Genomic DNA, 12,372 nt, shown 5'->3' on the forward strand with positions numbered 1-12,372 from the left:
GGGCTGGCAGGCAGGACATGGCCAGCCCTGAGCATCCTGACAGGGTGCGGCGCTGGTGTAGACGCGCGAAGGCTCCAGGTGACACATTTACCTGCGCCTCAGCCCCGACTCCGCCACCTCGTGCCTGTGCACAGCCGCCGGCAGCTTCTGCTCCGGGGGCTCCAGCTGCCTCCGGGGGGTCCCCGCGCCCGCGCCCGGGCTCCCGGTCCTCTCCTCCGGGCCCTCGCCGCCCCCGTCCGCCTCCTGGAACACCCAGCGGGTGTCGATCTTCATGTCCACGTTCATCACGTCAGAGCCGTCGCCGCCCGGGGCCCTGACCACGTAGCGGAAAGTCCTTTCAGTCCGCCCTCGGGCAGCCTCCATCCTGGATGCGGTGCTGCGGGGCGGGGGCCTGCGCTGGGCTCCCGGCAGATGGAGCTGGCTGCGGCCTGGGGCGCGCAGGGGAGGCCTTCCAGGAGGGCAGGGCGTGGATTATTGATGAGCGGGTCTCTGGCGTCATGCAATATGGATGAACGCGTCTCGTTTTACACACGCGGGGCCCTCCAGGGCGAGAGGCTCGAGAAAAGTCACGTGGACTGAAATGCCCAATAAGCCAACAGGGCGGCGTCGGCTCGGCGGGGACCTGGGGTCTCCCCACGGCAGTGGAATCCTGCGCCACGTCTGCGTGGGCTCTGCAGCCAGCGAGGACCTGGAGTCCCCGGGCAGAGGGCTGGGCAGCTGGTGCCGCGGGCATCACGCCAGCCTGGGTGGCCTCCAGACTGAGCCACCTCCCCCGCAGCCTGAGGGTGGGCACCCTCCCTCACTTCATGGAGCAGGGGACAGAGGCCCCGGAGGTGGAGGGGCTTTACCGACCGCAGATGGGAGCTGGCATCAGGATTCACATCTGGGCGACACCAAGACCCCACCCGGCCCCGGCCCCCCTTGAGAATGTGTCCTGGGGGAGGGAGCCAGGCTGCAGGGATGAGGAAGAGGACAGACCCAGCTGGAGGAGGGGCGAGACCCTCAGACCAGGAGCCTCCGGGCCAGCCCCAGGCGGTGGCAGGAGGGGGAGCAGAAGAGGGAGGGCCACTCCATCGCATTTGGGATCAGCCTTGAGCTTCAGGTCAAGGCCTTCGGGGTCTCTCTGAGGACAGTGCGGGGTTCCCTGGAGTATTTAGAGCCCCTGGCCAGGGGCTCCTTCGAGGATGGGCACGGTGGAGGCAGGGCCTCGGGGCGGGAGGGTCAGGGCTGGTGCAGTGTGACGCGGGGCAAAGGAAAACGAGAAACAAGAGGCTTCGTCCCTGTTAAAATTAATGGAAGAGACTCTCCCTCCCTTTTATTAGAGCTTTTACTCTCAAAAACTTGTCAGTTCTTTCTTCATCTCTGAAAGGCATGTCAACCCTTGCAAAATAAAGCTTTTGCCAGCGTCTAACCCAGGAATGTCTTTCACAAGAAACTGGGAATCACCCTCTCTGCAGTGTAAAACCCCAGGGGAGAGAGCCCCCACCGGCAGCTCCTGCAGACGGGCAGGACTGACTTCAGCGGGTGCTTGGCCCCCAGCTGCACAATCACTCCTGTCTTAGAGACCCAAGTTCCGTTTGCCTTTGTCTAACACAAACGAAAAACCAGGGAGGGTCACCCCAATGGCCAGGTGGATTTGGGGTGACCTATGTGCTCGAGGTTCCTGAGGATAATGACTCTGTCCCTGGCGGGGACCCTGGAAGCAACACCCGGACCCTTACAAGAAATGCTGGCTCCTACTGGGGGCGTCAGGCTCCCAAAGTCGGGCGGCTCCAGCACCTGCCAGCGGGAGCCTCGTTCCTCCGCCTGCGCCTTCTCCTGGGGCCAAAGAGAAAGGCCCCGTGGCCGGCAGGGTCCCCTCGGCTCCCTCAGAGGTCTCAGCCATCTGCCTGCTGGTCTCCCCCAGCAGCCTGGAGTCTCGGGTGTCTGTAGTTATGGCCAAAAAAGACCTCTTGGGAGGTGTTGCCTGGGGACTCAGACCCCCATTTCACAGAAGAAGAGATGAAGATTCCGAGCTGCAGGTACTGTGCAGTGTCCACTGCAGGGAAGTGGCTGGGGTGGGCCCGGACCCAGGCGAGTCCAGCTTCAGAGCCGACGCCATTCCTGTCTTGTGGTCGGAGTGGACGAGCCAGGCAGACAGGACAGGGCGAGGGGCTTGAGGACCACAGCTCCACATGTCCCTGCGCTGGGGAGAGGGTGGACGCTCGGTGCAGCGGGACAGCCCAGAGACCTGGGTGCACCTCCCAGCCTCGTGAGCAGCCAGCAGAGCGGTGCTGCTTTTGTTTCCACAGCCCCAGAGGAGCAGGCATGCTCTTTCACCCTCACTCGAGCCCGGGTCTGCCCTCCCCCGCCCCAAGCGCTAGGAACCCTGTTTCTTCCAGCAAAGACATCAGTCCATCATATTTGGTCACTGATGTTGGTGAGTCGGGCGAGCTGGTGTAGCAATACTTTGGGCCTCAGAACAGTCACTTCTCAGCTGCCCTGCAGTGTCTGCTTAGAACCCCTCCTTGGGTTGGGGTGGGCATCCGTCCCCACTGACCAGGCTGTCCTATGCTGATGTCCATATCCTTTCCCATCCTGGGTTTGCCCATCAGAGAACTTTCAGCCCCTCCACCCCCCACTGATTCCCTTGGTGGCCTGAGTTTCAGCCATTTTTGTTTCTTCAAAGGTTTCCCTCACTAGAAAGCACAGGATTGCTCTCACCATCCAGCAACCACAGAGTGGTGAGTCTGCCCGTCGTTGGGATCAACCCATCCTTGCCGCCAGCCAGTTCTTCCAACCTCGAAGCATCCGCTGCTTTCACTTGATCCACTGTGATTTTGGACATCTTCTAAAAGTTTGGAAGCAGGTGTCTTCTTCTGAAAAAGTTCCCCCAACTCTCACCCCAGAAAAAGAACAACAGCCTCTGAGAGTAACTTCTCTTCCCGTGTTCCCTCCTGGACTTGGTTCTCACAGCTGGGGTCCTGCCCTCCTCCTCAGCCGCCCAGCGCCAGCTGTCTCCTGGAGGCCCCTTCAGGGGCTGGTCTCCCAGGGCCAGGGCGGGCCCCTGTGGTTGGGGGACCTGGGCTCAGACCACAGCAGAGGGGGCCTCGTTCCCCCCAGCACTCCAGGGGTCATGCTCCCTCCCAGCATTTCTTCCTCAGCAGGTCCTTACACCTGAGGTCAGCCATCCAGGGGACTGAGGCTCTAGCCCCTCGTTGGGGTTCTGCACTCTCTGGCAATCCAGCTGCATGTGGATCCAGAGGGCTTGCTGAGTAAGGCTTGACCGAGGGTTCAGACTACAGGGACAGTCGCGGGGACACTCTGGCTGCAGACGCCAGATGCCCAGGCACAGCTCATGAAGACAGATGTACAGAGTCTGTGTCCAGTGGGCACACGCTGCCCCAGAGCATGCAGGGTCTGAGCAGGGCCAGGCCTGTCCCCAGACAACAGGCTCCCATCACGCAGCTTCTGGTAATTGCACTTAGTTTCCTGGTCTGCAGGTCTCTGCCCCTGGGGCTCTTGGAGGTGGCACAGTCAAGACTCAGATGTGGCCCCGGGCTTGACAAAACCCTATCATCCCTGTAGAGCGCCCACAGCTTGGCCAGTCAGGACCCAGCCATCGATGCCACAGGCCATCCCCGGAGCTGTCGCCCAGCACAGCTGAATCCTGGCGTCAATCCTTGGGCGTGGAGTAGCTTGTTTGGCTGTTGAATTTTGGTTTGTGTGGGGTTGGGGTGCTTTAGGGACTCAGTTTATTCCATGAGCTCTTTTTCTATCCTGTGAAGTCAAAAAAGAATACGAAATGACACAGGAACCAAGGGGTCAAATGGTTGGTGAAGTCCCAGCTTATCTGCCTCCCGGCTCCACTGCCTCCTGAACACCCCAGCTCAGCCCACTGAGGGGCCTCCCCTGCAATCAGGAACCAAAGACACTGGACTCCCTGGCCTGTCATCCAGTGCAGGGCCACTGTGCACGGACAGGCCCAGGTCCTCCTTTACTCACTGCACAAACACACTGCACCCTGGCTGGGCACGGCCCTGGGTTCAGGGACTTGGACAGCGGTCAGGCCAGGGGTGGCCACGAGACACCAGAGCTCAGCTGGGGTCCAGGCTGCCAGTGGCACTGCAAGCATGCCCAGTGCTCATGGGCTCTCAGCCAGGGCTGGATTCAGGGGCAGAACTCCAGCTCTCGGAGTCAGGTGGCCTGGTCCCAAACTGGGCACTCATACCGGGGAGACTGCGTCGGACTTGGGTGCCGAGGCCAAACTCAGGGTAAGTCGTACAGAGCTCAATGCCCAGGTCAGGGCTGTCTGGAGTCCCTGGGCCAGGCACTGGACCAGGACCAGGCCTGGGGGGTCAAGGGTGGGGAGGAGGGCAGAAGCTGGGGGCTCTTTTGTAGTTTCCTGGGCATTCTGTGTGCAGGCCACGGCTTGCTGTCACCCCCGGATCCTGCAGATGCGTGACCCCAGGAGCCCACTCTGGTCCAGACCCAACTGACCCACAGACAATGGTGATGCCAGAAACTAAAGCCAAAGCAGAAAGGACCTTTGGAAAAACACAAGCCCCCCTTCAGGAGGAAATGCAATCGGGGGCTGAGCAGGACCCCGCATCCTCGCTCCTGGCCTTCCTCCCAGGGCCGGGACGGGCCTGCGACACCTGGACCCCAGGCCCAGTGAGCCGGGGTGCTGTGCTGCCAATAACGAGGCCACCTCCAGACAGGAGGGGCAGTTCTGGACAGAACTGGGGAGAATTCTCCTTTCTAGAAAATCACCCTTTTTTCCCCACGAAACTACAAGGATACCAACCCGAGTTCTTGGCTCACGGAAGTCATCAAGGCCACAGAATGAATGCTAGTGAGAAAAACAAGAAAAGGAACAAAAACTATAAAATAAGGCCAAAAGAAAATGAGGGGGGGAAAGAAAAGAAAAAAGATGTGAGATATGCAGCACGGAGCTCGGCGGCAGCAGTTTACAAGAACAGCAACCCTGGGGCGGGGGCCGAGGCAAAGCAGGGAGGAGGGGGCTCCGGGGGCTGACTTCAGCCCCAAGCTCGTCCACTCCGGGGGGCTGTCCCCACACACCGCCCAAACGCCAGCCAATTCACAGGGGCGTTTTCACCAGGGACCCGGACACTGTGGGGCTGAGGTTCGACCTTCCTATGGGACAGGGCCGGGCAGTGCCGACAGGGAAGGCCCCGCCGGCCGTGGGCCTGGGCACGCGTGTGCACGGCCACCCGGGGAGAGCCCCTCCGGGTCACAAGCCCCAGGTCAGCTCGCAGCAGAACCCCAGCCCTGCGCCCCCCCGGCCTGGGCTCCCACTCCCAGACAGTCACTGCCTAAAACCCTCTGTGTCATTTGATTGGCTACACGCACAAGAAATAAAGAGCGACAGGGAAAAGCATGACTGGAGGGGGAAGAACAGTGCGGCCGCGTGAGCGCGGACTCCCACCGGTGGCTTGCTTGGGGCTCGCTCTCTCAGAAGGATTTGCAGGGTTTTAGGTGGTCCTCAGGGGCTTTTGAAAACAATTCTTTCAGTTTTTCCAAAACAAGGCAATATGATTATTGAAAAAAATCAGAATCCAAACAGCCTCTAACTTCTGAACAAGGTCTGGAATCACGCCAGGTGGGCTAGGAGGGACCTTGGCGATCTCGCGCTCCTCATTTTCTACCTGGGGAACGGAGACCGGGGGAGGGATGGGCCAAGAGCCCCCTGCAGGGCTGGCAGAGGCGGCCAGCCACACGCCCCAGCCAGGGGTATCTGGGGCCTTCCCCAGGCCAGTGCTGGGCCAAGGGCGCTGCGATGTCGTGGTAGTGCATCTGGGGATGTATCCAGCCCTGCAGGCTAAGCAGAAGCCTCCTGCACTGCGCCTGCTCCCCGAGGCTGTCTGGGACAGGGGAGGGAGCTGCCCCAAGCAGTTGCTTTGAGAAAGAGTGAAAAAAAGCCAAAAGGGGGCCCCGACATTTCCTGACACTGATTTTTTCCTCCCGCGAAGGACAGATAGCGCGCAGCCAGCTCTGTTTCACGCACGCCTGTCGGGCCTGATTTGTTCCACTCAGCAGGAAGAGCTGGAGCGTGTTTTCAGGGCTTTTCCTGTCATCTCCTCCTCTGTGACCCAGTATTCCGACAAACTCCTAAGGCTGCCGGGGCGGTGTGGGGGGGAGGTCGGGGACCCACAGCGTCTGGGCCTGGGGCTCGGGGTCTCCCCTCCTCCAACTAGAGGTGTCCTTACACCCACCCTAGGGGATGGGTGAGGATGAGGACACCCAGGTTGGACAGGAGGGGCAGACACCCCAGCATCTCAGGTTGGGGACAATAGGAAGGCGGCCTAGGTACATTTGTCTGCTAAGCCAGGTTATCCCAGGGAACCGGGACAACCAGAACAGCCAAGCCTGGCTCCCTTGGGTCTTCAAAATAGCCTGGGAAGGGGAGGTGGGAGAACGTGGGCCTGGAGCCCCTCCAGGGCTTCCAGGGAGCTGGCAGGAGCCCCTTCTTCCCTCTGGCGACTTGGGGACGTCGGCCACTTTGTCCCTCCCAAGATTCTCCTCCAACAGCTGAAGCCCAGAAAGTCCCTCTCCCTCTTCTCCGTGGGTGATCACACCCGTCCTGCAGGGTTCAGACTGCCCCCCCCAGCACGTGGCCCCGCTGGCCGGGCAGCACCAGCCCTGTAACCAGCAAGCCTCCCCCGACACAGCGCCGTGTCTCGTGTGCTCATCCACATTCCATGCCGCCCCATTCCATGGGCAGAACGACCCTGCAGAGGCGATGGGAGAAGCTGACCCATGTCCTCCAGGAGCTCATGGCCACCGAGGGCCGAGCAGGACGTGGTCAGTGCCGTGACAAAGGACCACAGGCTTGCTTGTCTACCCTGATCACTGCCTGGTGCAGGCGGGGTCGTGTCTGCAGACCCCGACCTTCTGTGGGGTCATGGAGCCGCGTCTGGGTGGGTCTCCGGCTGCCACCTCCCTTGTAACATGCAAATAACTGTCCGTGTCAGGAAGTTTCCAGCTTCAACACCTGACCCTTGGGGCCAAGTGTGCCCTGGCCGTCACTGGGGGGAGGGCACTTCCAGGGACACGCAGTGGCTTTGCCACAGGGAGTCGTTTAAGATGGATGAGGCCATGGGAGGGACAGCCAGAGTCCCCACCGCCAGTGGACATCCCAGCCCGGTCACCTTTTCATCTGTCTGCCCATAAAAGAGAGGGCCACTTGCCTGCCTCGTGGGGCGGAGTCAAGAGCAAAAGATCTTTTGTGAAAAACAGGAGCCCCCCCCCCAACACCGCCTCTTGCCTGACACACATGCAGAGCAGCCCCCGGACTGTGCTTCCGTCTTCCTGCTGAAAAGCACCTAATGGAGCTACTTACATTTTTTGAATGTTCTCGTTCTGGGGAGGGCAGAAGGGGCCGAGGAGGGAGGACTCGAGCAGCTCTTCCCTGGGCATGACGAAACTGGCAGCAGGGGAAAAGCCCCCAAGCTAAGGGGCAGACCAGAAACTCGGGGTGCCAAGCCCGACTACCCACCTTCTCCTCCAGCTCCTTGAGGTGCCGCTTCTGGATCTCCAGCTTATCCTCCAGCTCTCGGATTCTCTGAAACACACGAAACTCCGTGTCAGGAAACACAAGTTTCCAGCTTCAACGCCGCTTCCTCGTCTCAGATCCCGGAGCGGCCCACGAGCACTGAAATGCACAAACACCCCCTGGGCGACCCACAGCCGGTGCCTCCTCCACCCACCCCGGGGTCCCCGGACCCCAAGATGCCACTGCAGCCTCCATCACTGAACACTGGCTTTGCTGTTCTGGAAACGCCTGGACAGAGCCTCACAGCGTGTGCTCTTGAAAACAGATTGCAAAACCCCACCAGGCATGGAGGCACCTTGGGCGTCAAGAGAAATGGGCAGGTGCAGGGCAGGGTGCTGCTTTATGTGGGTGCTCGGGGAAGGCGGCGCTTGAGCACAGAGGTGAGGAGGGTGGAGAACGGAGAGGCAGATCCTGCCCAGACCTACAGGGTTTGTCAGGTCTTGACTCTGAGACAGGCCACGGCTGCTGGGGAAGAGGGGTCGAGCGGGCCCTGGCCGGGCTGTATCCACCTAGCGGGGCAGGGGGCTCTTCCACTTAAATGCATCATCCAGAAGCAGCGGGGCCGCTGCACCCCCATCGCTGGGCTCACCCTGCTGTGGCAGGGGGGTGTCCACGCAAGATGCACGTGCTGGCCTCCAAGACGCTGGCCTCATACCAGCCCTCCAGCCAACGTGCCCGGGACCCCAGGCACCATCAGAGGGATCAGGGCGCTGCAGGGACCAGGGATTGGAGGAGCGGGGGAGGGCGTGGAGTGACACCCCAGTGCCAAGCCCCACCCCCTCATCTGCTGGGCCTGCTGCAGTAGCTATATGCGCCCCCTTACCTGTGCCCCTCACCTGCTCCCCCTCACCTGCACCCCCTCACCTGTGCCCCCTCACCTGCTGGGCCTGCTGCAGCAGCTCCATGCGCTCTCGCAGGACCTGGCTGTCGAACTCCCGGCTCTGCCGCAGGATCTGCCTGCGCACCTTCTCCACGGCCGCCTGCAGGTCCTCCCGCTGGCCCTCGCTCAGCACCTCGCCGGCCCTCCGCCCCGGCTCCTGCTGCAGCGCGTTGTACAGCGTGGCCTCCAGCTCCTGGATTTTCTGAGCAGCCCAAGTCAGACAGTGGAAGCTCTCAAAGGGGGGACGGTAACCGCCAGGGCATTGCCCGGAGGACAGCAGAGGGCAGGTCTCGGGCGGGGCGGGGCGGGAGCCGAGGAGACGGCCCCCCTCAACCCTGCCGTACGCGTCTGAGGACACGGGTTACTCTGTTCAGTTCCCCAAACACGCCCTAACAGCGTGTGCCCAGAAATTAGCACCGAGAGCGGGTGCCCCCCTCGCCTGGGCTCGGGGCAGACCTCCGTCTCCTGCCCCCACCGTGGCCTCAGAGCCTGGACATGGGCGCCAAGGTCCGGGAGGTGGACAGCTGTCCCAGCCGCACCGGCAGCCTGAGCGCCGGCTGCACGCTCTCCTCCCCGACTCTCGTGGCAGCGGGGCCGGAGGCACCGACTCTGCATTTCCTACGGGCAAACCCCAGTTTGTAAAATGATTTTGAGATGAACATCTGTGGGGACCCGGTCTGGGACGCTGCTTCATCTGGCGAGGGGGCCGCTGGCTCATCTCTGCCGTGGCCGCGCCTGAAACGCCTGTTACCTCAGATCCCAGCCCCACCCAGGGGGACCCCCTCTCGGGAGCAGCGGACCCAGCCTGCGCCGTACGAACTAAACTTGGTGCCATTTCCCTTCATCTCCAGGAAGCCCAGAGCCCGGGCTGGTGCGCGCACGTGGCGTGGCCTTAGGACGCGCCTCTGTTGCTCTGACCACCCGGCCTCGCTCATGGCTTTCCCGCCCGTGCTCCTTAGTGACCGGGCCCTGTTCCCTGTTGCAGGGAACTCTGTGGTGGCGGTGGGGGGTTAAGCGTAAATAAACTCCTAAGCGTAAACAAACATGTGGGAAAGACAGTTCCTTTTCAGCATCTCAAATGATGCCTCGACTAGAAAGAACCAACGTGAGGACACCAGCAAGGCTGCAGCAGAGGGTGGGGGTAAACTGGCCTCAGGCCCCATGTGCACAAAGAAAAGAAAAAGGAACTGTCAGCTTTCTCTTGGAAGCTGGTATTTACTGAGACCCAGTTATCTGACTGGGCTGAGCAAACGGGCAAACAACCTTCGCTAACTCCCAGGCGGCTGGAGACTGAGGGGGCACCCAGAGGCGGGGCCCACCCGCAGAAACCCCAAACTCCAGTATCTGCAGAAAAGCCTCTTCTTCCTTCCTCATGTGTGAACTGCCTGGCCTGCCAAGAAACTTCAGCCACATTTGAAGCTTCTCTGCCCCCTACTCACCTTTCAGCCCATCAAATTTAACTCTTTTGTTCTCAGCCCTGGTCCCCCAAACTTAAATAACCCGATTTCCTTTCTTAATTGGGGAGGTAGATTTAAATTTCCCTCCTTGCCAATAAATTCACAAAGAAGGCTGATTTTTCAAGTACTTTGATCTGATCTGCATATGTCAGGTAGATTTTCTGCTCGGTCACAGAAAATCGTGATGAATTTGGAAAAAGCAACAATGTACAGCACAGGTGGAAATGGCATTTTGGGGGCTCCCTCCCAGCATAGCAAGGACCCCAAGTGCAGTGTCAGCCCCAAAGGAAAAGGCAGCCTCTGTGTTGAGTCTGAAAAAGTAGTGTCCAACCCACTTCTGGTCCTACCAGGTAAGCCTGGTCGAGGGCTTGCTTCCGGTAGTCCAGCTCCTCCTCCAGGTAGCCCTTCTGCCGGCTGAACAGGTCCTGAAAAAGAGGAGGCACCAACAAGGACCAAGATTAGTCCAAGAACCAACCTACCCCCTTTGCTAGAGTCAGTCCCCCTGAGTCGGGGATGTTCAGGTGAGAAGGGCCAGGTGTGGGCTGTCTGCCCTGCGTGAACCTCTAGCAGAAGACTCCCAGGCCCAAACACCTTGATCAAACTGGTCCTGAATCCCTTCCTCCCGGGTGCCTGACTGCAATGGAAGGACACCCCTCCAACCTGGTTCCCAAAGCCTAGATCATGGGAATCTTTCTTAAGTCCTCTTGCCTCACCCTGAGGCTCCCCAGAGACCAACTCAATAGTTGTCCGACCGGGCTCTTCTCCCCCATTGGGTGTCACTTACCTCCCCATTGGTCTCGCTGCTGCCCCACCCCTACCCCACCCTCCAGGCAGGCCCCGCAAGCAGGACCTCTCTGCAAATCCCTTCTGACTCTTGACTTGAGGTTTCAGTTTAGAGCTCATCAAACGCAGCCACTTGATGGAGAAGCAGAGCCAGGGAGGCCCTGTGTGCGGCCCGGACGCCCCAGTTCACAGAGGCAGGGCTCCCGCCAGGCCTTGCAATTCCTCTCTTGCTCTTTGCACGCGCCCCACTGCCCGGGCCTTGTGCTGATCCTCTGCCTTCCGCCTTCACCTCAGCTCAGCTTGGAAACACACGCTGGTCTCTGAAGCCTCATGAGCCTCGTCCCTGGGAACCATCTCTGACTTCTGGGTGGGCAAGATGTCTCCCCCGTTTGCCCAGAGCTCCAGGGGCCGCACCACTGTTTATCAGGTACCGGGGCACAAACAGCCTGTTTCTAATGGGCCCCACCCTCCCAGCCAGTGAGCCAGAGATGGAGCTCCCAGATTGTCAAAGAGGGAACGAGGGTCTTTCCCAAGCGCAGTGGCCAGTAAGGGGGGCAGGGCCGCCTGCCCCGTCTGCCTCTCCGGAGCCCCTTGGCCAAGGGCCTCCGAAAGCCGGCACCGCAGCCAGATGTCAGCTCCTGATCACATGCCCCCTCCCCACCCTGGTCTGAAGCTCCACTCCAAGGGTCCCATTTAGTCCTGTCTGAACCCACCCTGGCCTGGCAGAGAAAGCAGAGGCCCCGAAACATGTTAAACGCCTGAGTGGATCATAGACTGGTGGGCGGGCAGGAGCATCGCAGAACAGCCACGTCCTAAGACAGACACACAGGCAGATGCGTGCCCAGGCCAGCCAGGACGCCAGTCGTCCCATCCCCCCGGGGGTCTTACCTTCTCCTTCTCCAGGTCCAGCATCTTCTGGGTCAGCGCCGCCTCAGTGCCCTCGATTTGCTTCAGCCACTGCAAGACAGCAGGGGCGGGAGGAGGCCCAGTGAGGGCGGCACCCGCGTGCTGTGCCAAAGCCGAGCGTGCCACCTCCTGGTGAATGAGGCTGCCTGTCCCAGGGGGCCCTGTCACGTTGACATGGCATGGCGTGCACAGATGTTCGACAGGGGTCCACCAGGTCACGGACGTACATGTGTGCTCATGTGCATGGAGGAGGAGGGCAAGCATGTGCCCAGGGCACTGGCATGGACCACGGCACACCATGGGGGCCTGACTCAGAGCAGGAGGCTGTGTCGGGGGCTCACCAGCTGGGCAGGTGGTGCTGCAACCTCCCTGCTGTGCTGGAAGCTTCACACCTGGAGCCTCATCTACCCTCTCCAGACACCCCATGGAGTAGGCAGCCTCACCCCACTTTGCAGGGGAAGACGCAGAGGCCAAGCCACTTGTCCAAGGTCACACAGGTGGGGAGTTTTGAACTGCACCCCTGCAGCTGCTCAGGGTGTCTGAGCGGGCAGCCAGGTGCGCTGTTGGGTACAGGCCTGAAGGGAGGTCCAGCTGTGCAGGGTGGAGGGCATGGAAGCCCCTCAGGGCTGAGGCCTGGCTGTGAGGGTGTTGCAAGCAGGGGGGCGCACACCTGGGGCGGGCAGGTGAGGCTGGGAGATGGGCCTGTTCCAGGTCTGAGCAAGTGGCAGGTGGGGCGCTGTTTTACTGGGGGCACAGGAGTACAGCAGCCGCCTAAGAGACAGCAGGAGGGT

General features: G+C 60.9%; 2 protein-coding genes across 3 annotated transcripts in view; both read right to left on the reverse strand.

Moving 5' to 3' along the window:
- Positions 1-363, reverse strand: part of LOC311170654 (uncharacterized protein C4orf50) — a gene marked incomplete at both ends in the record, with an annotated part of 37,501 nt that extends 37,138 nt beyond the window's left edge. Inside the window, one exon of the mRNA XM_084233030.1 lies at positions 92-363. Coding sequence (XP_084089156.1) covers positions 92-363 — 272 coding nt within the window. The remainder of the gene's footprint in view (positions 1-91) is intronic.
- A 4,448-nt stretch (positions 364-4,811) lies between these two features.
- JAKMIP1 (janus kinase and microtubule interacting protein 1) overlaps positions 4,812-12,372 on the reverse strand; it is a gene marked incomplete at both ends in the record, with an annotated part of 44,904 nt that continues 37,343 nt past the window's right edge. The window contains 5 exons of one of the 2 annotated variants that reach the window (XM_084233569.1): positions 4,812-4,862; positions 7,499-7,564; positions 8,434-8,637; positions 10,240-10,317; positions 11,564-11,632. In XM_084233569.1, coding sequence (XP_084089695.1) covers positions 4,812-4,862; positions 7,499-7,564; positions 8,434-8,637; positions 10,240-10,317; positions 11,564-11,632 — 468 coding nt within the window. Of the gene's footprint in view, positions 4,863-7,498; positions 7,565-8,433; positions 8,638-10,227; positions 10,318-11,563; positions 11,633-12,372 lie in introns of both variants that reach the window. The other variant, XM_084233568.1, reaches the window with a different exon arrangement.

This window comes from Talpa europaea, assembly GCF_964194135.1.
Source record: "Talpa europaea genome assembly, chromosome: 5".
NCBI lineage: Eukaryota > Metazoa > Chordata > Mammalia > Eulipotyphla > Talpidae > Talpa > Talpa europaea.